The sequence below is a fragment of the Mauremys reevesii genome, linkage group 10 (assembly GCF_016161935.1).
Source record: "Mauremys reevesii isolate NIE-2019 linkage group 10, ASM1616193v1, whole genome shotgun sequence".
NCBI classification, from domain to species: domain Eukaryota; kingdom Metazoa; phylum Chordata; order Testudines; family Geoemydidae; genus Mauremys; species Mauremys reevesii.
The window spans coordinates 55730828-55756228 of record NC_052632.1 but is presented as its reverse complement, the minus strand read 5'-3'; the positions used below and the strand labels follow the sequence as shown (position 1 = coordinate 55756228).

At 55.7% G+C, this 25401-nt stretch overlaps 1 protein-coding gene across 3 annotated transcripts in view; it reads left to right on the top strand.

Annotated features, from left to right (window-relative positions):
- SEPTIN12 (septin 12) overlaps nucleotides 1–25401 on the top strand; it is an 89942-nt gene that overhangs the window by 6051 nt on the left and 58490 nt on the right. Inside the window, exon 1 of one of the 3 annotated variants that reach the window (XM_039492576.1) lies at nucleotides 15003–15283. The exons of 1 other annotated variant lie outside the window; for it this stretch is intronic. In XM_039492576.1, coding sequence (XP_039348510.1) covers nucleotides 15229–15283 — 55 coding nt within the window. In that variant the 5' untranslated portion in view covers nucleotides 15003–15228. Of the gene's footprint in view, nucleotides 1–15002; nucleotides 15284–25401 lie in introns of those variants that run through there. One more of the 3 variants, XM_039492577.1, reaches the window with a different exon arrangement.

Below are 25401 nucleotides of genomic sequence, written 5' to 3'. Positions count from 1 at the left end.
ATATAACTGCCACCTGAGCAGGGGTGCGGAGAGTGCCTTTGGCAGACTGTAGGGCCGGTGGAGATGCCTTATGAGTAGCCTGGATCTCAGTGAGTTAAATAGTCCTGTTTTCACTGCCGCATGTTGTGTTTTGCATAACACCTGATGGTGGGATCCTCCCTCCGTGTGGCAGTGAGTGTCACGTGATAGCAGCAGGTCTGGGAGCTGGTACCAGACTTTTTGTCACTGTTCTTTGCCCTTTGATAAGCCTGACATAGCTCCTTCTCCTTTGCCCAGCAACGGGACTCGTCCTGTCATACCCCTGCTTCTGCATCTCCTTTGCAATATTGCAATAGACATCTTTATTCCTGCGTGAATCCCACAGCTGGGTCTGCACTGCTCCTTCCCCCCACAGGATGGAAACCTCCAGGGCTGCAGAATGAGGTTTAGCTGGAGTTTTGCCTGGAACCGTATCTGTGCAGTAGCAAAGGTGGGCTAGCACCGGCAGGAAAAGAGGTGTTTCCAAAACACACTGGAGGGGGAGGGGGACTTCCAGGCACTGTGACCCCTAGGCAGCCGAGTTCAAACATTTGCCCAGTGGTCCCTGCCCTGGGGACTGCAGTGGGATTGTTGCTGGAGGACTCCTTGCAGTAGTATCTGTACTTCTGTATCCACACAGGCATCATGCTGGTAGAACAGTGGTGGTAAAGGGCCTGTGTTGCCTGGGGAACTGGTCTGAATTCACCAGCAGAAGGGCAGGGTTTTATTGGCAGGACTTGTAACTGAGAGTGGATGCAGGCAAGGCTGTCCGGCAAGACAAGTCCTGCTGATAAGACTTTGAAGTGTAGCCCAGGCCCTAGGGGAAGGGTGGTGGGAGCCAGGCAAGGAAGGGGTTAACAGCTGCACAACACGGGAGAGCACCTGACCTGGAGAAATTAGGGAGGGCCAGTCTTCCAGGTGGGGCTTGTTGTGAGTTAAAGCCTTAGATCTGGCAGCTTTTCTTACCGAGCCCTCTCCTGCTTCGTCCCCTCTGGGTTTGGGCTGAGGGGGTCCCAGAAGGCTGTGAGTACTGACCGGGCTGGGGAAGAAGGCTGCCAGGGGGTTGGTCCCACATTCACCAGTGGTTGGAGGGAGGCACCTGGCCAATCCAAGCCCTGATAAACAGGTTGGCTATCTGTTAGCTGCCAACCAAGAGCTCTTTGGGTGGCCGCACACAGCAGTGGAAGATTGTCTGCAGCAATGTCTCCTGGAACCACAGCTAATCCTCCCTTCTCCAGAACAGCAGCTGAGCTGTTGTGGACAGTCCTCAAAGGCAGAGAGGAAAGTGCTATGCCCATGTGCCTGGAAATGCAAGATCCAGACCCTCTGGAATGGTAGGCCTGACTCAAGGGGTGGCAGCCCTCTGGATTTGTACCAGCTGGGAAAACTCAAGCTCTTCGGGGAGTTAGGTCAGTAATTCTACACTTGGGCTCCGTGGTGCTAGGTGCTGTATGTACATATAGTAAGAGCCAGGACTGCCCCCAAAGAGCTTACTATAGACAAAGGGAGGGGAAACTCAGGCACAGAGCAACTTTGGCACCTAAAGTCCAACATTTTGGTGCTACTGAAATTCTCAGACACCATTGCCCAGCCACCACCTGACCCTGGCTGGAGGCACCCAAGTTTCTGCTAGTGGGTGTGCACAAGGCTGCCTAAATCCTGCTGCCACCACTAATGAGTAGTTCAGCGCCCCAGCACCACCTGCAGCACAAGCTGCAGCCCAAACTCCGGGGCCCTAGCCTGTCTCATCAGCAGGGCCTGATCCTGCAGGCATGCTCTGAGCACATCTATGGCTGGAGGGCCTGATGCGGGTTGCTGAGAGATGGAGGGGCAACGCAGTGCCCCACTCAGCTTACTGGCTTCTGAGGATCCCATTCTTAGGTACCAAACTCTGCCCAGTCATTGTTTGGGGCCCTTAACTTGACACTGAGAATTCCCCTGGGTGCCCGGGGGTCAGGTGTTGCAATGTCTATGTACATTGTGAATCCGGCCCTCAAGTGACTTGGCCAAGGTCGCCTAGGGAGTCTGTGGCAGAGGTGGAATTGAACCCAGATCTCCAGCCAATACCTTAATTGCAACACCATCCCTTCTCCACTCCCATCAGCCTCTCCAACCCCGTGTGGGAAAGGTAGGAAAGGCTCCCCCTTCCAAGGACTGATCCAGTCTCCCCAACGCTGTCTTCCCCCGTGGGGTGGGGGAGGAAGTCTGGAGCATCCCCATAAGGGCTAATGAAGATTGTGTCACTACAGCCCGAACTGGAGATCTCTATCACTGTGTGAGGAAAAAACTTTTAGACCTCCCCCCTCCTCCCCCCACATACACACACTCACACTCTCCCATCCTCTGTACTCTCTGATCTCATTACTGAGGGAGACAAAAGAATTCTCAAAGCCACTCCAGTTCTGGCTGGGCAGAGCTGTCATGATCAGCTAACTGCCTTATGCAGACTCGCTAATAGGGACTTGCTGGTCATTTCAGCTTGTTAAAATGATCTCCCCTTCACCCCTCCCCGCCGTCATTGTACATGCAATATGGTTACTTAGCTGGGGACACAAGGGCTCCTTGATTCCCTCTGTCATAGCGTGGGGTCGGGAATGGAGCTTCGCTGGAATCACGGGAACAAGGAGGAACGCTGAGAGCAGCTGGCAAGACACATGACGGTCCGAGCTGGTCCCAGGGCTGGGACATGGGGATAAAAGCCATCCCTTCCTGTTGGTCAGACCGCTGTCCCGGGGAGCGGGCACCAGTCCTTATTGGCTCAGGCTTGCAATGGCAAGAGGTGGGTTTATGGCTGTTACGTGGCCATTTATACTGAATGCTCCTTTCTATCTGATTCATGGCCTGTTGCCACCAGTTGAAGCAAAGTGGCCTTTGAGGTAAAAATGGCTAAAATGAAAGCTGAGGAGTCTGACCCTGCCCATCTTTGCTGGAAACATGCTCCCAATCTTGCTTTTAAAACACTGGGGAGGGAGGGCCTGGGAAGCCCCCCCCCTTACTTTAATTTGAAATAATCTGTTTCAGCAGTGGGCCCAGCCTTTCTACAGCCGGGGGCACCAAGGAGAGCGCACTAGTTCTCTACGAAGCGCCGGGGAGCTAAGGCGAAGGTCAGGAGTTCTGGGTTCAGTTCCTGGCTCTGCCACAGACTCCCTGCATTGCCTTGACCGAGTCACTTTTGGTCTCTCAGAGCCCCAGCTGGGGAATGGGGGTGGGAATTCAGCCTTGGCTGGGTAGGATGTAAGCTGTCCGGGACAGGACCTGTGTCTCCCTGGGTGTATGTGCAGTGCCCATTGGGGTGATTGCAATTTGTTTTAATCATTAATATGGGAGGTTAATACAGGAAGCGCATGGAGGCAGGTGTCTCGGAGCAGGAGAAAAGGGTTTGGCTGTCTCTAATTCTGGGGGAATCTGTCTATGCGGGAGCCTTGGTATCTCATGCTGGGGAGAGGGTGTCAATGTCTCCAGTGGTTGGGGAGCCCTCTCCTTCAGCACCCCACACCCAAGATCCTGCTGTCCCCCCAGGGCGGGAGGGAGAGTCCACCACCCATCCTTCAATAGCACACATCATTACTTTAGAGAGCTGGCAGCAAGGCCCACTGTCCTGCCCTAGACATTCTCAGCTCTTAGTCTCACACAGGGCAACTCCCAGATCCCCCAGCATGCAGCAGAGCTCGCTTTACACCCATTGGCCCGAAATGGGCAGCTTGCCAGAATCCTAGGCATCCTTGAGCGGCCAAAGCCCTAGCTGGCCAGCGAGGGAGATGGATGCAGCAGCTGCCCCGGGGGTTGGACTGGAGCATACCTGGGCTCACTTGCTTACTGTGAGCGGTGATACTCACCAAGCTGGAACTTCTCCCTGAGTTGTTTTTCTAGTTACGCTAAGGACTTGCTAAATAGTCATTGATCTGAACCTCCACGCTGGCTCCTGGCCTGTCTTTGTTAGCCGGCCTGGAGGGATAGCAGAAAACCCACGTTTGCTGGGATGTACATTTGACCTAATAATCTACCCGAGTGGACTTCATTGCTTTACACCAGGGTCTAGTCCTCTCCGGTAACTGATACAAATGGTCAAGTGCTTGTCTGTCTGCGACACGAGTGAAATTCACATTGCTGGGAGCAGCCTGCCTGCAGCAAACACTCGGCTTATCTCTGCACACAGCACAGCCTAGCTTGCACCAGGCTTTTCACTGGTAGAGGCATGACTCAGTTGCTCCAAAGTCCCAGCCTGGATTTTACCCAGGATATTTTGGCCAAGCTGTGAGATGGTTTGTAGCACTGCCTCCCGCCTCTTGCACCTCTTTTCATTGTTCATTATATCCCTGCTGTGTGCCCCTAGTGCATTCAGCATTATGAGCGTCTTGTAGAGATTTTCAAAGCAGCTTATTTTAGCCACCCAGCAGCCTTGAGGGTCAAGGCTCCTTTCTCAGTGCTCCATGGAGTCTGGAAACCCTCCGAAGGAGAAGCAGTGTTTGCTCCCTGCAGCAGTCAGAAAGCTGAGAGCCCTTCTGCACTACCTACAAGGACATATCCCTCGAGAAGAATCGGTTTCTAGGCGTTTGTTTAACCCTCTGCCTGTAGCTGCTTTTTCTTTTTTCCCCTAACCAAGAATCCACTTTTTCCATTGTGATCTGGCCCCTCTGCACTGCTCAGGGGGTGCAAAGAGGGTGGCCTCTTTCTGTTGGAGGGGGATCTTTCTCCATCAAGCTCACAGAGCTACCACCTAGGCCATCTGCACCATACGCACATGCCTGCTGGTGTGGAGAGTGTGTCCGAGCTTTGCTATGCTGATCCTCTGCTGTAGGATCTTTTAGGAACCTTAAACCAGTGACATAAATTAGAGTGGCCCCTAGGCTGCTGTAACTTGTGCCTGAGCTAAGCCTGGCCCAAATGAATCCCCAACATCACAGAGCAGCAGCTGGCTCCCTGCTGCCATGCTGCTCATCCCCTTGGGCTGAGCAGAGCTTGGATGGAGTGGAGAGCTTAGCCAGAGGCTGTTCCCCAAGAGAACATGCCATAGAGCTTGGTAGGAGGAAGCTTAATCTCTAGCTTTCACGCAGTCAGCACCATCAGTTCCCGAAGTGCTGCATGAGTGCTGGGATTGGTTGCTTTGGAGGGTGGCACATGTTACTGCTGTAGGGGGCAAAGGAGGAGCCGAGTATCAAATGTCCTGCTTTCTTTGCCCCTCCCTCCCCAACCTCCGTACTCACGGTCCGTCCAGCCCTGTCCTTGTGAACCACAACAGCCCCTGCTTCTGCTGTCTGCTTCCCAGCCCAATGTGGTTAATGCATCTGGGTCCTGACCAGCAGCACCCCCTGCCATGCCAGTCCTCCCCAAGCCCAGTCAATGCGCCTCCCTCTTATCTTACAGCTGCACCTGCTCCCGTGGCACATGTTGCACCAGGAGGGTTTTCAGTGCTTAATTTGTGCCAGGGCTGAGCCCCGGCACCTTTGGGCCTGGCAGTTTGTAGCCCCGGCACCTCTGGGCTTGCTGCATCAGTTATGAATGTAAAAAAAATTCCTTGAGCCCTGGCACCTCTTTCATTACAAATTAAACACTGAGGGTTTTGTTGGGCCAACTTCTAATTCTTCCCCTCATGCAGGAGCCTGGCTGCTGTTGGCTCCCAGGCCAACATGGCCCTCTGAGCGGGGCGTGCCTGTGCCCTCCAGAGATGCCCTGCAGTGGGCCGTTTGCGACTGAAGGGTGAGAGTGAGCACCCCGGTCTTGCTCGTCCCCAGGGCTGCTTGCCTGCTGCCAGCGGGGGCTGGGAGAGCCCTGCGGAGGTGTGAGGAGAGGGCAGGCTTCCAGGCCCTCCAGAGGCTGCATCTCCACAGAGCACCTCACCTGAGTCGGGAGGGGAGACCAGCCCAGGGCTGAGCCCCTCCATCACCCTGCTGAGCCCTACCTGGAGCCTCCGCGGGGGCAGTGGCTTCCATATCTCATTAATGCTGCTGGAGTTTGGCCTCAGCTGGGCTTCCCAAACCTGCCGTGGTGCAGGGGCAGTGGGAGGCCTGGGGGACTCTGCTCAAGGGAGCAGGGGCCTGACCTAACACAACACTAATCACTGGGGGTCCCAGTGGAACAAAATAGTTCCAGTGCCTCCCTAGCCAGTCAGCTGTCTTGCAGTGCCACCGCCTGGCTTCCCTGGGAACTACAGGGCGAATGCTGAGGTGAGAGCCCAGCCACCCTATCTGATGAGCCGCAGTTTTATGGGAAATAAGAGGGGTTATTTTAATATAGGGGGTTGGGGGGCGGCTCTCTCAGTCTCCAGGATCTGTGGCTAGAGCTGTGATCAGTGCAGTCTCTTCACCCTGCCCTGGAAACTCCCCCGTGGCAGGGTCCCTCTCTGTGTTGCAATCCGCCCCTCAGTGACGTGTGCCGAGGAGAGAGCGCCACGCTGGTGGCGTGGTTGACAGACTGGCTATAGAGGGTTGTTACCACCTGTTCCCGTGCCTCTGTTCATGGCTGTGTCCACAGCCCTGCAGGGGCAGGGTGGCCTCGGTGCAGCCATGTCATGTGGTGTCAAATTGTGGGGTGCTGGTGGCTGTGCGTGGACCGGGGGAGGTGTCTAGAGGTGCTGCGGTGGCAGGAGGCACTCCCTGGAGAGAGCCCGTGGCTTTGGAGGCAGAGGTTGCTGAGTGTGGCTCTCTGCATTGGTCTGTATGTAGCGACACGGTGTTGGCAGGAGGAACACAGCAGCCACCTGTCGCTAGGGCGCTGCACTAGCCCCTGGAGAGCTGGGCACGGGGCCTCCAGGGATGTCACACCAGGAGACATCAGAACCCCCTAACTCCGCAAAGGCCCAGTCTCAGGATGGGTATCACGCACACTGCCAAGCTGTGGAAAAGCATCCTGCCTTCTGCAGTGATTCGGTGGAAGAGCCCCATGTGGTGCTGGCAAAGGTGCCAGCCTAGAGCCCAAAGCCACCTAGCTCCCCACCAAACTGCTACTAGCCCCCGCCGCAGAGGCCAGCTGGAGGGACCCACCTCTTGGGACAGGGGTGTTCCGGCCGCAGTCCTTGGCCTCTGAGGACTCTGGGAAGTGAAGGATAGGAACATGGAGACCTCTCCTCAGTAACCGGACTGAGCTCCCTCTGTGACTGCCAGACTCCTCCCACCAACCCCGCTGGGCTAGGGGAGCTTTATGGGGCCTGCAGATGGTAGCAGCTTTCTGGCACAGATGGCCTGAGCTGGCCAAACTGATGCCCTAAATGGGAACCGTTCTCTGTCCAGAGAGCAATCCCCCAAACCATACAGATGCTCAGCTGGCCCATGCTAGTACAGCTCCATTGACTTGCTGAAGGCGTCTGTGGATGGTGTGGCTCCATCCCGGTCGGCAGCAGTCTGACACCTTGGGTGCAGCTCTGTTTCTGCACTATGGCCTTGCCATCCTCCAGGCTTTAGGATAAGGCCAGAGCCTGGGCTCTGATGTCAGGGGAGTTGACAAGAGAGGGTTGGGAGTCAGCCTGTATTTAATGTGCTTACATCAGCAGAGGTTGGGAGCTGGGATCAATTGTCCAAGGTATCTCTACTGCCCCTCCCCATGTGCGTTGTGGGCCTGAGCTCTACTCCCCGGTGAGATCACAACACACCTCTGCTCCAGACCGGAGGGGGAAGAAGGGCTGAGTGAGAAGATTTTCCGGGTCAAAGCTCCCCTGGGATGAGGGGGATCCCAAGCCATCTTTCCATGCTGCTTCCCAACTTCTCTCTGCATGGTAGCGCTTCAGGAGCGCAGGACAAAGCCGACCCAGGCATCAGCTCGTAATGAGCAGGGCACTTGGCTGGTACCATCTTCACGAGCTTTCCCCCTCTGCGTGAACGTGGCCTGGGTATTCCTGTCAGCGAGCGGGGTGGGCAACTGATGCCTCTCCCAAGGAATGCACCAGAGCTGGACACCCCTCGCAAAGCATGCTGCTGGGCAGCTACCAGGCAATTCACCCTCACAGTGCAAACAGGGCCCTGGCTGAATCTCCTAACAGAAGTGGCTGGGAAATTCTCACTTCTGCCAACAGGGGGCAATGTGAGCTAAGTAGCAGTTCGCCCTGCTGTCCTTTGGCTTCCCCCGGCTGGTGCAGCTCCCATTCCCTGGGGCTGGGCACTGGGGAGTGTTAACAGATACCAAGGGAGAAGTCTGTCTTAACAGACCCTTCCTGGGGGCAGGGGGAGGAGGGGAACACAGTCTTGGTGACTTAGAACCTGGTGGTCTCTGGAGCCCATGGAACAGAGCTTCACCAGCCACGGTTAACGGTGGGGCTGGCGCGCGGAGCAGCCAGGAGTTTCCCAGGATGAGAGTCCCTGGCACCAGAGCCACGGTGCGGGAGCCTAGTGGGGGACTTGGTCAGTGAGTCAGTCGGGCTGTGCTGGCTTCTGGCCAGCGTGCTTAAGGGCTGTCATGCAGGCCTCTTTCAACTGCATGGAGTCAACACCAAGGTGTTTGCCCCTTAAAGTTGTGGGGGAGGCGGAATGACCAGAGATCAGCTCAGAGAGGCCTTCTGGGCTTTTCCGGACCATGTTGGGGCTTCAGGGGACCCACTCGGTTAGCGTTTGGGGCTCAGGTATAGTTCTGTCCATACCGGCCTTCGCACTGCTGCTCTACCTCCTCCTTGCTCCCAGTGACGGAGCCTTTCTCCTCCTCAGCCCCGATCCCAGCCTGCAACTAATCTGAGACTCTCCTGCCAACGGGATGATGAGCTCAACAGACTCTTCCTATCCAAACAGGAGTGTGCAGCCTCCCAGTCACTCTGATGCTCGGCCCTGAGCCGCTCCTCCCCCTCCTCACTCAGCGCTCAATGCTTCCCTCTGCTGCTGAGGGAACAAGACAAGAGGAAGGCTGGGATGGCGTTAAATGCTTGCAGATGGGCTGGTCTCTTCTCTCCCAGCTGTGGGGACATGGCCGCCAGCCGGCTCGGACTGGAGGAGTGCTGGTAGTTTTCTTCTGCCCTGAGGGCGTGGGTATATTTCAGCCCCTGGACCTGCAAAGGGGGAAGCATTTGGGTTGAGCTGTGTGGAACCTACTAGCACACCTGAGCCCGGGCGGGTGTCGCCTGGCTCTGGAGCTGGTTATGAAGCTGCACGAAGGTCAGGTTCTGAAGCTGCCATGACTAGGCTGGCAATGTGATCCAGTGGGCTGGGAACCAGGAGACCTGGCTTCTAGTCCCACCTTGGCCAAATCACTTCCCCTCCTTGTGCCTCTGTTCCTGCGTCTATAAAGTGAGGGCAATGATACATGCCTGTCATGGACACCTACCAATGGGATGAAGGCCTAGATCTTCGAAGGTAGTTCGGTGCCTAACTCCCATTGATTTGAGAAGATGGGCCTGTGCACATATGGTCTGGGGTGGAAGCCATTGCAGATGCTGGTAGTGTCAGTGGAGTTGTCCCTCTGAGGTTCGGAGTCTGCAAGTCAAAGCAAAATGCAAATGGAATGAACCCAGACAAACGGCAGGTCCATCACCTCTCCCACTTCATTTGAGCCCCGCCCCAGGGCATCTCACTTCTCTACCTTTATCCAGACTTGTCAGCCTACTCCTCGTGCGTTAACATCGGGGAGGGTTTTGCTATTGATAGGTAACCGGTTTCCTGCAGAGAAATCCTCTGCTATTGATGGGGACAGAAGGGGAAGGAGACCTTTAGCCAACAAGCCCCTATTTTCTCTCCTGTGTGAGAGGGGCATGTCTGGCTGGCCCTGCTCTTTGAGTGACAGCCAAGGAGCTATAGAGTTAGGAAATTCCTGGCTGGCCTGTGCTGACAGCTGGAGGAGAGACACCTTGTTCTGAGGCTGGCTTCTCTGGCCATTGGAAATGCTCCCTCCAGACAGACAGATGGCTATGCTGGGGTTGTGTTGCCCAAGACAATCCTTCCTGGCCTTGATGCAGAGCCTTCCTCCTTTGAACAGGCGATCACGTGGTAGTGTGAAGCAAAGGAATTGGAAATGAGGTGCTGTGGCTAAAGAGGACAAATCTTCCCAGTCTGAAAGGTATTTGGTGACGGGCCATGGAAGGACAAAACAGGGCTGAAAATCAAAATAGTTGGGGAAAATAGCTCATTAAAAAGACTTTGCAGGATTCTCCCCTCCCTCAGTGAGGCCCAGACAATGATCTGCAGCTTACAAGGCGAAAGATGCTGCCAACTCCACCTGGGATGGAAAAATTGGGCCGTGTTTCTGCCTCTTGCATCGTGGCCAGTAGCAAAGTGTCTGCAAAGAATTTTTGGGGGGGAAGATTCCCAAGGCTGAGTAAGGATCCAGCTTTCCGCTGGCTTGGTAAGGCTAGCAGGAGGAGCCATGGTTTAGTTAGGAAAGAAGCAGCTGGGCCTTGAAAACAACCAGGCAAGAGTAAAGTCCAAACCACAGCTGCCCTCCCAGCGGAAGACAACGGGCATCTGTTGGGGCTGTAACACTGGTGGAAAAAGCAGGGGCGGGATTGAGGAAATTTATTCCTCCTGGTCTTCAGACCTTGCCCCATTAATGGTCCTGCTCCTATCTGCAGATAGCTGAGCTGTACTGCCCCTCCTCACTAAGTCTATGTTCCTTTGTTCCACCCTCTTTCTAAACAGTCTCCCATCAGCACAGGACTGTCTCTAACCTGTTTATCATTGAGAATTAGCCGCCCAAGGAGATCAGTGACCAGAGACTGATGAGTGTCTATCTAGAAGTGGCGTGCGAGCAGCCGATACATGAGCTGTTCTGGCTGGACGCGTAGGTCATGTTGTGTGTTGCTTACACCCTGTTCTCTGGTGCTGATACTCACGCTGGAGTCCGAAATCAACTGCCTGGAACTGTGTGCTGACATTTCTGTAGCATTTCTGCCAGAACGCCGGTTTGCTAGAAAGCAGGCAGGAAGCAAATGCAAATGTGGCTGTAAAGCCAGTGGGAATTTCTTTGGCTTAGAATGGATATTCATGGGAAATAGTTAAAGACAGAAAGTCCTGACACCCCTTAGAAGAAAAGGGAATGTGGTACTGATCCCTGATACAAGATCTTCTGTCCCCTGTGACTCGCCTTCCCTCCGCCGTTCTACCAACTACCCCGGATTTGCCTTAGAGGGAACACCACCTAGCGTGGGTTTCCCCAGACTGCCCTTCCATCATGACGTGAAGAGGGGCCCCATCTTCTGGGAACTCAAATCAAAACTCCCCCCGCTGTCCCTTGTCTCAGCCTAAACATACAGGTCTAAATCCCGCTCTCGGTTGGCATTACCATGGCTTGCTGCCAGGGCTAGTGCAGAATTTGCCTCAAGAGCTGCAGTTCTTGCTGAGCGGGTGGCAGAGGCTGTTACCAGGCAGAGCTACTTGAGAGAGTGACCTGGGGGGTTGTCTGCTGCTCCATGGCAGGTGTCCATGGGCCTCTCCTACACGCCCTCGGAGGACATCTGCTCTGCTACCGTACCTCAGCTCAGGTGGGGAAGCAGCGTCTCTGCTGAGAGAATGGGCTGCTTTGTTCCTGCCAACAAAAGCCACAGTGGCCAGACAAGAGTAGGGCTGAAGGCTGCAGTCCCATAGCAACCAGTGCTCCTGGCCATCCAGGGCTGAGCAGGCCCTATGCTAACGAAGGAGATTTGAAACTTAAATCCTGATCTATACTTTCCTGTTGATTGTGGGCTCTTTAAACGCTGTAAGTGTCCTCTGCAGAGACCACCAGAGAGCAGCTCAGCAAGCAGCGTTGCAGTGAGTTGTAAACAGCACCTTGTGGGACAGACCCCACTCGTTGAGAAAGGGACTGTGGTGTACACCCTACAGCCAGGCTTTGCTGACCCTTTAGCTTGGTAAGAGAAGCCTTCTCCCAGACCCATCTCCCCTCCCACCACCTCTGTCCCCCTCTGTTTCATGCTGAGACCACAGTTGCAGACTTTGCTCACCTTACCCACCAAGCCACCCTCCTCTCCTCACTCAGATCCCTCCAAAGATCTCACTGCTTCTGCATCAGCTGCAAGGAGAGAATCTCCTGTACTTGAACAAATCCAAACAAGCTGTAAGTCATTCGTCCTCCTTGTGCTTCCTGGTTCGTCTGCATCCACCTCCTAGGTCCCACCAAGATCACATGTTCTCATGTAAGCTCCTTGGGGCAGAGACTGTCTGTATCGTATGTACAGGGCCAAGCACACTGTTGGTGTTAACAAATTAGAACTGTAGTCAGCCACACCAAAAGGGAGTGCTGCATCTGGCCGGAGGCCATGTTTCTGTAAGCACCATTGTACTGCTCCAGGGACCCTGCTCTGGGGGTCCTTTGAGTCCCTGTTACCTCATCAATGCACAGCTGGCTGGGGCCCTCACCCCTTCTTGGGGCATTAGCTGTGTTCTCATAGTCACATTCTCCAGTCTTTTCAGGCAAGAAAAAATCCAGTTAATTATCTGTTAGATTAGCAGGAGATGAGGCTAGAGGGAAAACCAGCAGAGCACACTGCTGAGAACTGGCAGCTCATGAGACGAGTGTCCTGACGAGCCTCAAGGGCTTAGACACATCTGGAGTTAATAAGAGGTTCTGAGTATCTGGACTTCACCCTATCACAGGAGCAGGCTGGATTCATGACAACAGTGTGAACCCGGAATCAGTGTGTTTGCTGAGCTGGGATGTGCTCAGGCCCAGCCAGCAGATCTGTTTGGGGGGCTGGCTGTAGGAGGGCTTACAGCCTCCACTCGGAGGCAGAGTGGGGCATTGCTCTCAGGAAAGAGCTTTCCTTTACTCTGGGGACAAGACCCTTTTAAATTGCGAGTTGAAAAGTCGTTTCAAACAGGAAACCCAGACGTGTTTGTGTATGAGAGGGTCAGTTTTGACAAGTTTGGAGCTTTTTCTCTCCCTACGAATGTTGAGTCAAGCGAGGTGTCGAAAGTGCCCCTTTCCCATGAGAAGGGTTGGATTGGACAAATGGATGAGAAACCAGCTAAAATGGAGAGTCCTGGACACAGCAGGTAAATGGCTCTGCCTGGTGACAGCACGAGGGCCTGAGGCAACACATGAAGGCCCTTGGGGACGTTCGCCAGGGTGTCCTGAAAGTGGCGCTGGTGATTTTGATGATGAAATCTCCCCATGCACCCTACTCCCTGCCAAAAGCCGCCCCGTCCCACAGCTCCACTCCCTGTGGATTGGAGCCTCACCTCCCAGCCCCAGTGTGGGAGGGGCCCTGGAATCCATTTAAGCCCCTGGCTGTTTACTTTCAGCTGAGCCGCTAGATTACAAGGTGTCAAGCTGGGTAGTTTGGGGAAAACATCTTGTGTTTGGAGAAGGGATTTCTCTGCCCCTCCCACATTGGCCGTGAACCCCCTCACCGACAGATACTGCACAAACCAGCAGGAGAGCTAACCCTTTTCCTGCCAGGGACACACTCACTGTGCCTTTGCTTTAGCTCTAGGGAGCAGCGGGAGGCGGGCACTGATTCCTGCTTGCAGTAGCAGCCCTAGTTAGCCTAGCATGGCCCATCTCACTTGAACCTGGTGTGGAGTAGTGTGCTAGGGTCCCTGGCGGGCTTGGCCAGGCTTCAGGGGGTGCAAGGTGCCTCTCGACCTTAGGGTAGACACTCTCTTTACTAAGACAGGAGATTCTTATGGCAAGTGCTGCTTCTCTGGGGGCATGGCCCTGCAATGGATCCCCGTGAGACCCACCATTTTAATCACCTCCTGCCAAGGCCTTTTTGTGGTAGATGCCAATATTCCTTTGGCTAATAGAAGGGAGAGGGAGCCCTTCCGGGGCTGAGAGAGAGAACGGTCCCTGGGCAAAGAGAGAGAAGGAGATGATGGGCCCCTAGGCTGAGACACAGTGAAGAAGAGCTCCGTACGCCCAAGGAGCCCAGCAGAGTGGAGTGATGCTGTGGTGTGTGTCTTCTCCACCCCACCCCACCCCCGAAAGGGCAGCCGTGCCCAGGGAGCCTGGCAGAGCACCCTCAATCCTATTTTGAGCACCTTCACAATCTACTGTGGCGGGAGCTTTGTTCGTGGGCGGAGCATGGAAGAATGCCCCTGCTGTTCCCCACCCCACTGCACCCCATGCTCTGTGCAGTGAGAGGCTAGTGGGGTGTTGTAAATCCCCAGGGAGTGGCAAAGGCTTGTCACCCCAACATCCCGCACTTCTGGTTTGCTGTCAGCTCCTGCAGCATCTATGCTAGGAGGAGGACTCCCAAACTGATGGTTACCCCAAAAATCCCCCTCGGGGATTCCAGAGAGGGGGATGTTGGGAATCCCTGATTAACATGTTTCTTCCCACGGCTGCCCCCAGGTCAGGCCCTGTAACTGATTCTGGCTCTGGGGCCATAAGGCCAGTCCTACTCCAGTCCGGCTGCAGAGGATGGGCCTGAGCTGACAACTGGTCCCTCCCTGATGGGGGTGCAGGAGGTCAAGAAACAACCTGTGGAGCTGGGAAATACCCGCCCGTCCTCTCCCTCCCTATTGTGCCCAATCTCTGCTATCCCCAAGCCCCTCTGGGACAGTGCGCCGTGGGGGCTGATTCACCTCGGAGACAGGGCGGCCGGCGGCCTCCGCTAACAGCGCAGGTGGGCGCGCAGCCTGCAATCGGTGCATTGTTGGCAGCCTCCCCAGGAGGGGCTCCAGGGGCTGATCCCCTGGGACGGCGGGGAACATGGACAGAGCCCGCTGGGAAGGGGGTGGGGCACTACCAGCCCCTATAGCCCTGCTGGGCTGGGGGCAGCAGAACTCACCCCCCCACCCCCGCTGCTGGAGCGCTCCGCAGAGCTTCCCCCGCCCCTTCTCCCTCTCTCTGACTTCTCTGTGTGCCAAGAGCTGCTCTGACTCTGGGCCCCCCACCCCTCCTTTCTCCTCCTCTTTGCTTTCCCCTCCTCTCCCTGCACAGGGCAGGGACAGGCAATCCAGTGCAGCCAATGTGATCCCAGCAAGGGCTTTGCTGGGGGTGGGCTGTAGGGGGGGGGGGGGGGTCTGTCATTCTTTCTCTGGGCAAGGGGGAGGGGATCTTCTCTCTTTCCCTTTGCTCTCCTCCGCTGCCACTCGTCCCAGAGAGCAGAAGCCCTCTGGGTTCTGGAGGGGGCTGGCTGGCTTAGAGGTGGAAGGCAGTTGGGTCAGACTCCCCTCTTTTCCCTTCCCCAGAGTCTCTCCTCTCCCTCTGGCATGGCGAAGTTCTGCCCAAGCTAGAAGACTTGGAGGGGCATCCGAGGAGCAGAGCAACAGCTGGAGGCAGAGAGGCACAGCTGGCTCTGCCGGGCTGGGCGTGAGCCACCCACCCACCCGCACTGCTGCCGGGGTGAAGTGAGCCAGGATGTCCCAGCTGTCCGTCAACGATCACCTGGAGGGGATCCTCTCTGACTTCGAAGGTAGGGCTGGGATGGGGAGCCCAGGCTCTCGACAGCCGGCTCCTGCTTTGTCCAGACTGGGCACCGCGTCCCATGCAGCACGAGCTACATACCCAGCTTTGCTCTCTTACATCCCATTTACCCGCCCTGACCATGCACGTTGTGCGGCACACAACCAGGGGGCCAACCACCTCCCTGCTGGCATCAGCAGGCACAGCCACTGAGCTTCACCTACTCCTGCCACCCTAGGTCCCTGCCCAAGGGCCTATGGAAACCAGGAAGCAATGCCCAGGAGAAGTGACTCCTGGAGTGTGACATAAAACAATAGCCAGAGGAGGTGGGGAAAGGACTGCCCCAAGCCAGGCTGCCCTCTCTAGGTTCAGGAACACTGGCTCAAGCTTTCTCTGGGACTCGGACCCAACCTGCATGAAGAGGAAATCTTATAACACATGTAAATGGCACTGATAGCACATCTGCTGTGCTGGAACGGGGCCTGGGCCTTGTGTGTGCAGGGCGGTGTGCATGTGTGCGCAGCTGTGCATGCAGGGCCGTGCACTTGTGTCAGGGAGTGTGCGTAGGTGTGCTGTGTGGAGGGGGGGCGGGATGGCAGGGGGCTCGGTCTGGGATTTGAGGCCGTCTGCAGGCCTGAAAGCACTCAGCAGTGCTCAGTGGCTGGGCTGGCTGGGGAGGGCTCAGAGCGCAGGCTGGCTCAAGCATTAGACTGAATGCAGGTAATTAAACCCAACCCGCAGTAGGAGTCAGATACAACTTGAGCTTGGAAAAACTCTGGGGCTGTGGGGGAGGTGGGGTTGGAGGGGGAGGCTCCAATAACCAGCTTGTGTCTGTTGAAACAGGAAGGGGAGCAGGGGAAAAGCTTCCAGTTACCAGCTGTTGCTGTGGCATTGATTCCGCTTCAGCATTTCACAGATTGCAATTAAGGAACGGCTCTCGCCAGCCTGCAGCGAGTGCCTGCGAGGCAGGGCTCTGCTCCTTGTTTAGATTACAAGGCAAATGTGCAGCCCAGCAAGCCGGAGAACAATCTCCCCTTTGAGAGCACACCCAGGGGCTGGAATTGGGGCCCAGGCCATCCCCGCGCCCTCTGTAGTTTCTGTTCGAGGGGGCGGAGAAGGGGCCAGTGCATTGTGGGATTGGAAAAACTTGCCCCAAGCTTTTGAGTCCAGTGGCCATGTGCTTTTGTAACTCTCGGGGTGATGTGGGGCTTGCTCAAGGCTCCGGGAGCAGCTTGTAAGGAGTTCATGGGGGGCGGGGGGAATTCTGCTTCCTAAAAGCGCATCCTAAAAGCAGTCTTGTAGCTGGCAGAGCTCGAGGGGTGGGGGATTGGGAGGGGGAGAAAAGAAGGAAAAGAGTCAAATAAGAGCTTGCTTGGCTTTATTACCTGTATTAGGGTGGTAATCGGACCCTGTTGCACTAGGTGCAACACAAAAATGTGGCCCAAAGAGCCTGCAATCTTGAGAGACAAGTTATAGGAGAAAGGAAGGACTGTTATCCCCTGTGTTGGGGAAACTGAGGCACAGAGACTAATCCCAAGGTCACCCAGGGAGTCTATGGCAGAGCTGGGAGCTCCCAGTAAATGGGAGCCAGTTAGCTCCTAAGGGCTTGTCTACATGGGAAAGCTGTAAGGTATGGCATAAGGGAGGGTGTGATACCAGTATAGCCCCGGCCCCATGTGTACAAGCTGCGCTACAAAGCTCTGCCGGCACCGCTGTGTAGTCAGGGGGACGAAGAGGTGTGAACCTGACCAACAGAGCTGTCCCAGCAAAAGCCCCTAGTGTAGGGTCCTGACACCGCTGCCAGTGTCCTGGGTCCTGGCATCACTGCCCCCCTTTCAGCTGTGTCTGTGCCAGGATCGCTGGGCCTGAGTAGCAGTGTAGTTACACCAGCACAGCCCACCTCGGGGAGACCTGGCTCCTCCTGCTCCAGGAGGGCCTTGTTTGGTGGAGCTTGTGTCCCTTTGGAAGTGGTTTAAAGCATGCTGCAAAAAGCCATTCTTAGTCTGGAACAAGTGTGTCCCGGTGCGGGGGTTAGCCTTGGGGAACTTGAGTGGCTCAGGGATACTGGTGTAACTGGAAAAGTCTCTTGTGTAGACAAGCTCTAAGCAGAATCGGTGAAAATCGCTGGACTGCAGCATCTCAGCACCTCCTCACTAGGTCAGGACCAGCCCTTGCACTTTCCTCACCCTGGGCTTTTGCTGCAGCCTCCTAGGGGACGGGATTGGGACAGTGGGAGATGCAGAAGGCAAGGACAGCATGGGCAGGGCAATGCCGCTCCTGCAGAGAATACCCCTTGGAGGAGAGAAAACAGGGCCTAGGACTCCCACTGGCTCCCTTCCCCCACAAGAAACGGAAACTGCCCCCTTCTTCCCAGGTCTCTGTTGCTCCCTCTGGCTCTCGTGGAAATTCTGAGGGCGGCTGGGGACGCAGGAGGTGTGAGAGAAAGCGGGACCCATCCTGAGTCAGAGGCGTGGGGGTTTCACACCTCTGCCCTCTCTGGACGGGGATCTGCAGCATCCTACAGGTTCCCCCTCTGCTCTTGGAGAGGATCCGAGGCTGTGCTGCTGAGGGATGAGCCAGGGAACTTCGTTCATGGGGCAGCATTGCTAGTCCACAGGAGACGCCGCTGAGCTGAGAGCAAAGCTTCCCCCATCTCTTCGGCTCTCCTTTGTTCAGGGGGGATGTGGGCGGCTGGTCTCAGATCTGACAGTCCCTGGCTGCCAATCTGCTCCTAAGAGTGGTGAGGGAACCTGAGAATCAGGAGCCCTGGGTTTGATTTCTGGCTCTGTTCCTGACCCTGGGCAAGTGACTTAGGGCTTCTTTCCATGGAGCAATTGTCTGGAATGGCTATTCCAGAATAGCTTCCCATGGGGACACTGTTCCTAAACAAAAGTCACTGCCCTCTGGAATAATTAGTGCACTTCCAAAGCTGAGTATTAGTCTGGAACAAAATCATTTTTATTCTGGAACAGAGCGTCCCCATGGGCAGCTGTTCCAGGAGAGCTGTCCTGGGCAACTTCCCCCTGCAGACAAGCCCGTGATCTCTCTGCTGCAGTTTCCCCATCTGTAAAATGGGGAGATGATGCTGATTTACCTACCTCATGGGGGCACAGGCTTAATCCATTGGTGTTTGTAAAGTGCTTTGAGAGCTGTGCGTGGGAGGCACATAAGCAGTGCCGCGCTTTCCCCCACGGCCTCGCTTTCTTGCAGAGGGTTGTTGCTGTGTTAGCAGATGCTGGGGACATTCTAGGAGACAATTCACAGCAGCGTTGCCAGTGCACAATTTCCTGTGATATTTGGGGATGATCTTAAAGCCCCAGCTCTTGGAGTCAGGTTAATATGGGAGTCTCAGCAGTGCCGTAACGAGGGCAAGGCGAGTGAGGCACTTGCCTCGGGCGCGGAAGGTGAGGGGCGCAGAAAGTCTCTCATTCGGTGGCAATTCAGTGGCAAGTCCTTCCCTCCGAGAGGGACTGAGGGACCCGCTGCTGAATTACCACCGGTTGTCGGCAAAGGAGAGGGGCAGCACGTCCGGCTCTGCAGCAGCAGGTCCCTCAGTCCCTCTCGGAGGGAAGGACCTGCTGCCGAATTGCCGCTGAAGAACAGTGGCAATTCAGCGGCAGGTCCTTCCCTCCGAGAGGAACCCGCCACTGAAGAGCCGGATGTGCCGCCCCTGTCCCTTGCCTTGGGTGCAAAAATCCCTAGTTACGGCTCTGTCTCGGCTTCCATTTCTTTGAAGACAGTTTCTGACCCTTCTGGTTAGAGATAAAAATGAGGAGCAGCTAGTGCAGCCCGTGCAGTGCTCCATGGGTACCTACTCTCTGGGGTAGGGGTCCATAGAGGGGTTGGAGGCTGGCACCTATGGGGCTGGCAGTGAGGTCCCTGGCAATTCAGGTGGTGGTCAGTGCCTCTCCCGCAAAGTCCCTCCCCGGGTGGGGATCACATGACCTGGCCTGGCTGAGAGTGGAAATGGAGCATCAGGCTGGAGGGGTTGGATCTGCTCAGCCCCTGCAGGCAGCCAGTGGGTGGGAGGGGGAGGATTTCCCCCCTCTAATTATCTTTTGCTCTTTCCTGGAGCCAGTGGCCGCTGGGATCCTGGAGGTGGCTCGGGAGTGGGGCAGGGCAGGTAGGATCAGAGAGTAACCTGACGCCTGGCTCCTGGAAAGCTGCAGCCTGTTATTGCCTGGAAAAGAATGTGCATACCTAGGATGGCCTGCGTTAACCCTTCTGCTCCCAGGGAGCCCCCAGCGCCAGGGGTCATGGTCCTGCCACAGGCATCTGGTATTGGGCGCAGATTGCAGTCTGGGCCCAGCTCTGGTCCAAGCTCTGCTAATAATGCAAAGTAAGCAGTACCCAGCGTTGCAAGCTGTGTCCCATGCCGCCATCCCTCCATCTCCTGGCACCTTCTCCCCTCTCCTGCCACCATCCGCAACCTCCTCTCTTCCCCCTTCCTCACCATGTGTCTTCATCCCCATTCCTCACCCCTTTCCTCTCCAACCTTCCGATTCGTGCCATTGACCTCATGCTCCCCTGCCCACGGCCATAACCTTTGCTCTTTGCTGGCGCCCTGCTCACCCTGCTGCCCCTGCCAAGGTGCCATGGCAGCCCCTCCCCCAGCCCGCTCATTAGTTGCTTGGGGACTGATCCCCTCTGTCCTCCCATGGGCAATGCTGCCTGCCAGTCTGCTGAGGGCGCAGGCTCGGATCTGCCTCCTGGAGAACTACCTGCACAGCATTGCTTAGACATTTTGCTCATGTGTCTGCCGTCGGAAGCTCTCCGAGCACTGTGCACACTAGCTAGGTCTCCTGTTATCCCTCTGGGAGGGGAAAGTAGCAGTGTCCCTACTTTGTCCATGGGCAAAGTGAGGCACAGAGAGGCCAGAGGTGACACCATGAGTCTGAGCCAGGAAGAGAGGCGAGCTCCCCATGCCTGCCGATCCATGGTGATCACCACTGGACCGTGCTGCGGGTCAGTGTCCTGGGTACGGACTGTGCCCGTGGGTCGCTCCACGTGTGCTATATCTTTCGTGTGTGTGAGTGCACTCGGGGCTGGTTTCAGCCTGTGGGTTCACCTCTCCCCTGCTCTGTGAAGTTCTGTTGGAAGGTGCCCCAAACGCACCCCATCCCCTTCGCATTTGATTCCTCACATGGTGCAGCCTCATCAAGTACTGACCCACTCCCCGTCTGTCACGGTACCAAAAGCCCTCCGTGCACTCAGGCCTTTTTGAAGAAGGCAGCAGCATGGCCTAGTGTGTAGATCGAAGGGTGGAGTTGGGAGAACTGAGTTCTGTTTCTCACCCTGCCGCTTTCCAGCTATGTGACCTTGGGTGAGTCCCTTTAGCCCTCAGTGTATCTGTTACATTGTTTGTTATATGTGAATAATGAAGGTTGCCCACCTTTAGTGTGGGGCTTTGCAATCCTCCGCTGAAAGCAAAACATTAATACTTCGTGTCGTTAGTTGCCTGGTTATGTGCAACCCAGTCCTAGCTCTGGTGGATCTGTGGGTGCAGAGGACATGCGTAAAGCCAGCCCTGAGGGTGCTGCAGGCCCCCAGTGAATTGAAGGAGCTCCGTGAGCGCCCCATGCCCTGGGTCTGTGAAGCTGTAGGATGCATGGCAAAGGGGGCAAGCCAGCCACCTGCTGACCCTGATACATCCCTGCCCTGCCGGAGAGTGCGTGATAAATGAGCTGGGCCTGTGGGCCCCTGACCTCAGTTGAGCACTGGCCAGAGCTAAGGGAAGTCTACAGACCAGGCTCTCCAGGGCTAATAGCAAAGGGTGACCACGACAAGGGAATTAATGACAGGCACCCACCTCTGGGCTGGGTGGGGAGCATGTCTCCTGCATGGAGAGACCTCCTGTCCCCATCCCTACTCCACTGCTGGCAGACTTTCTCCTGCTGTACACCCTCCACCAGCTTGGCTCTTTAGGGCTGGCCAGGATTGGACATGACCTAGGTAGAGGTGGACCCAGGAGTTAACCATATGGCATTAGCATGTTCCCCCTCCCCCGGTGCTGCTGCTCCGAGAGGAGCATCTGTGTAGCAGGTCTGCAGCGTCTCTCTGCTGGCCTTGTTCTTACCGTAGCTGTGGTAGCAGTGCTGCTGCCTCCACCCCTGGGCCTGGGGCAGCACCCATCTGGGCCATAGAGGAAAAGGCCAAGGTGGAGAGCGCAGACATAGCATGGTAGTACTGCGCAGCGGAACACCAGGCCGGCCTCCAAGCAGTGCCCAGGGGAAGTCACTGACATCACTGTTACCACAGCGCACCTCCGAGACTGAAATAACAGACAAGGTGCAGAGAGGTGGGAATTTGGGTCTGTAAAGGGGCAGCCAGCAGCAGGTGTGGCTGGGCGGAGAGGAGGAGAACTGGGGTCTGCAATGAGGGGTGGATCACCTCGTTCTGACAGCACAGCAACCAGGAACCTCCGCCATCAAGACCCAGCTGAGTGGGCTTTGCTATGCTACAGGGAACCTCCAGCCCTGAGGCACAGCTGGATCATCTCCTCTTACAGCAATTCTAGCCTTAGGCTATAACAGCGTCCCCTCAGATGTACTGAGTGCACTTGGGGCCGGCCACCTTGCAATACAAGTGCATCGCTTCCCTATAGCCCATCCCCAAGACATGACTGCATCGTCTCTGCCCTAGCACGCAGGAGCCCACTGCACCCAGGGATCTGCCTGCTTCACCTTCCCTCTATCGCAGGACAGTATCCGCCATGCTGGGACCTAATCTGCATCAACTCTGCTCTACTGTAGCCCTCCCTGGGCTCTGCATGGCTTCCTGCTGGAAATGCTGTTCGCTTCTGACTCAGCAACATCGGTCGTAGATGCTCCCTCTGCCACGACGGTGGCTTTAGCTTCTTCCTTCTGTTAGGAAACCAAAAGTCCCTCTCCCCTCGTCTTCTGCAGACGGGGCAAGTATTCTAACCAGGGTTCATGTATGGAGCACACAGCTGCAAGAGCCTCTGCGTTTCAGAGCCATGATCCCCCCAGGCAGATCTCCCTTCTATGCCAATTCTCAGAGAGCAGCACTCTGATGGCAGGAGAGCCATCCTAGTGGTTCAGAAAGTAGCTCAGAAGGAGGAGGGGGGATATGAGTCTAATTTCTGTCTTCCCCCAGGCGAGCGTAGTCCCTCAAGCCAGGGTTATGGTCTGTGTCCAAACACTGAGGGGCTCAATGAACCAGCACTGTGTTCCCAGCCCCTTCCGGGGAGCAGCTGATTAAAATACTGTTGGGCTCCCCTGGCCCCGCTTGCCTTCCAGCTATCCCGTCTGTTGGAGTGTCTCTAGCACTGTGGCTGAGAGCGGGCCAGGGGCAAAGCTCCGCTGTGTTCAGCACATGCTGGCATGCAGCACTGGATGGGAGGAGATGTGTTATTGAGGGCTGGCTGGCTCCGATAAACATTAATATGAGCTGGCGCCGTTCATCTCTTAAGTCACTGATCGGCTGTGCCACAGGTTAGCAGTGAGGGGAATTACGCTTCGGTGGCCTTTGTGAAATGAACTGGTGGTTCAGGCAAGTTCCTAGTGCAAAGGTGGCCACATCACAATAACCACCTTAGCACCCTTGTGGGCATTCTCTGTGCCTGCAGGTGCTGCCACCAGATCAGACTTGAGCCTCATTGATGTGGCGCTGTCAGGGTAAGGAGATTGCCCTATGTCACTCCAAGTTTTGGGAGCTTTTGGTATCTGGATACCTACCAGAGTAGGCAGAAGAGACTTCAGTGTAAAATCTCATGCAGGGGGACCACCCCTCTAATAAAGCAGCAGTTGCCTGAGCAGGGGTGAATGGCAAAAGGTGAAACAACCGAAGGTTTGGAAGCCGATTGAAATGATTCTCTGAGCCGTGGGAGTCTGCAGAACTGGGCTGTCGGTTTCAGGAGCACAGACTGCCTGCTACTGCTTGCTCCACGTACCATGGGTGAAATCCTGCCCCACCGAAATCAACAGCAAAACTCCCCTTGACTTCCTCAGGGCCAGGATTTCACCCCAGATGAAGAGCCTTCCTTTCCCTGGCTGACAAGTTCTGCAGCTGGTCCTAGCTGGAAGGGGAGGGCAGTGGCCTTGGTCAGGCAGCTTCTCATGCTTGGGTGGTTTCAAGGGGAAACCCCTCTCACCTCCATCCTTTTGAGTTTAGTCTCCTCTGGTTTCCTAGGACCCTCTGAGAGTCGGGCGGGGGAGGTGAAGGGTGAACTGCCTTTCCCACACCTGTCTGCATCTCGGGGACCCTCGTTCGGCAGCTAGCATGAGCCATCACACAGCATTGAACCTGGAGGGTTCTCAGGAAGGGGCACTCTGTCCCCTTGCTCCGAGTGGGTACACAGTGTGATGCCAGGATGGGGGCTGGCAGTGCACCTGCCCTTCTTGCTCAGCACTGGACAATGCACAGCTGGGAATCCTGGGGCCCAACCTCACCGAGCCCCATAGTTTGCCAAGGTCTTCACAGACTGTCCAGCTGGGGAAGAGGTTGGATCTCCTTTGTAACCCATGGCACCATGCTTCTGTCCCGTGATTCCCTGCTCTGCATTATCCATTACAGGGCCGGAGGAGGTCATGCTCGCCCAGCATATACCGGTGCCTGGGCCTCGTGCTGAGCACCAGGGGAGAGCCTGGGAGGATCACAAGACCCAGTAAACCTCTTAAGTGCTGCCCCAGAGCAATGACACCAGTTCAGAGTGTGGAGCCAGGAGCACGGCCCCACATTCACCCACCCACCCAGTCTTCCCTCGCTGGGCTCGAACACAGGCCTCCTGGGGCTTGGCCCTTCATGGGAAGGAGGCCCAGACCCCAGCACTTTGAAACTGTTAAGTCAGGGGGAGCTTTTCCATCAGCTTTAACGGGAACCCTGCCATGTGGGCACAGAAAGCGCTAAACCCAGCACGTGGTTTGCCACAGTAACGCGGATAGTCACCAATACCAGCAAGCAGAGCCGACTGGGTCCTTCTGAGGGTCAGTCACTGCCTGCACTCCCTCATCCCTGCAGGGCTGAGAATGGGGCCCCCCAGCTCAGATTGGGGGGGCGCTATTGGCAGATCCGTGGGAAGGGAGAAATGAGAATCAAAGAACCCTTCGGTCTAATCACAGAAACAGCTGAACCCCCCGGAGGTGTGTGGAGTGAGGCGCGGGATGGGGGAATGGGGAAATAGCAAATGGCAGGCAACACGCTGGGGAGTGCGGAGATCAGGGCACCAAATGGATCTGTGCTCAGCGGAGCATGTGTGTGTTGGGGGATGGGGGAGAGCTGATGAGCCTGTATCTTGGGGAGGCCCCCTCGGAGCAGCTCCATTTGGCGTAGTGGGAGGCTGAGGCTCCACTAATGTGTTTCCTGACCAGATGTGTTTACAAAGGGGTTCCAGCTGTGCGTGCCTGCCAAGACAGAGTCAACCCTGTGACCAGTGCCCTGGGCTGATCACCACAATCTTTACCGTGCAAGTGCCCCAAAGGATCCTGATTCTGATCCAAAGGGAATGGCCCTCTTCTGCGAGAGGCCCTCTGCGCTGGTTTTCTGATGACATGCAATGACTGCAAATAACCTCCCCCTCTTAGCGATTCTCACAAGAAGTTTACTAGCTGGCAGACCTCTTCCAGCCCTCCTAAATCTCCAGCATCTCAGCGCCTTCAGCTGTTAAACAATGGGATGTTTTCTCTGGCCCTCTGGCAGCGAGGGAGAATGCCCTTTGGGGAGGGAAGGGACTTACCTGCCAACCGATACCCCAATTTTCACAACACTCAAAGGATTACAAATGAACTGCAGGTTTTCTGGGCCACTCGAGAGGTGGTAAATCCATGTCTCGCCTGGGAAAGAATGAGATAATTTTAGGAAAATAACTGTGTGTCTCAATAGCAGAGCAGCCTCTGGAGGCTCAATATAAGCATGTCAATTATTATTATAATTTTCTATTCACTAACACCTAATGCGCTCAGCTTGTGCTGGGCACTGTCCAAACACACAACAGAAGACGGTCCCTGCCTCAGAAAAGTTACTGTCTAAAAACCACACAGGTGACCAGCTCTAGATGTCAAATAGGGTTTTTTTCAGAATACAGAACTTGTTAGTTACAATTGGAATTGGCTGGAGAGCAGAATGTTAATTTCACAAAAAAGCAATTGTTGCGATTGGTTTCATTCCAGA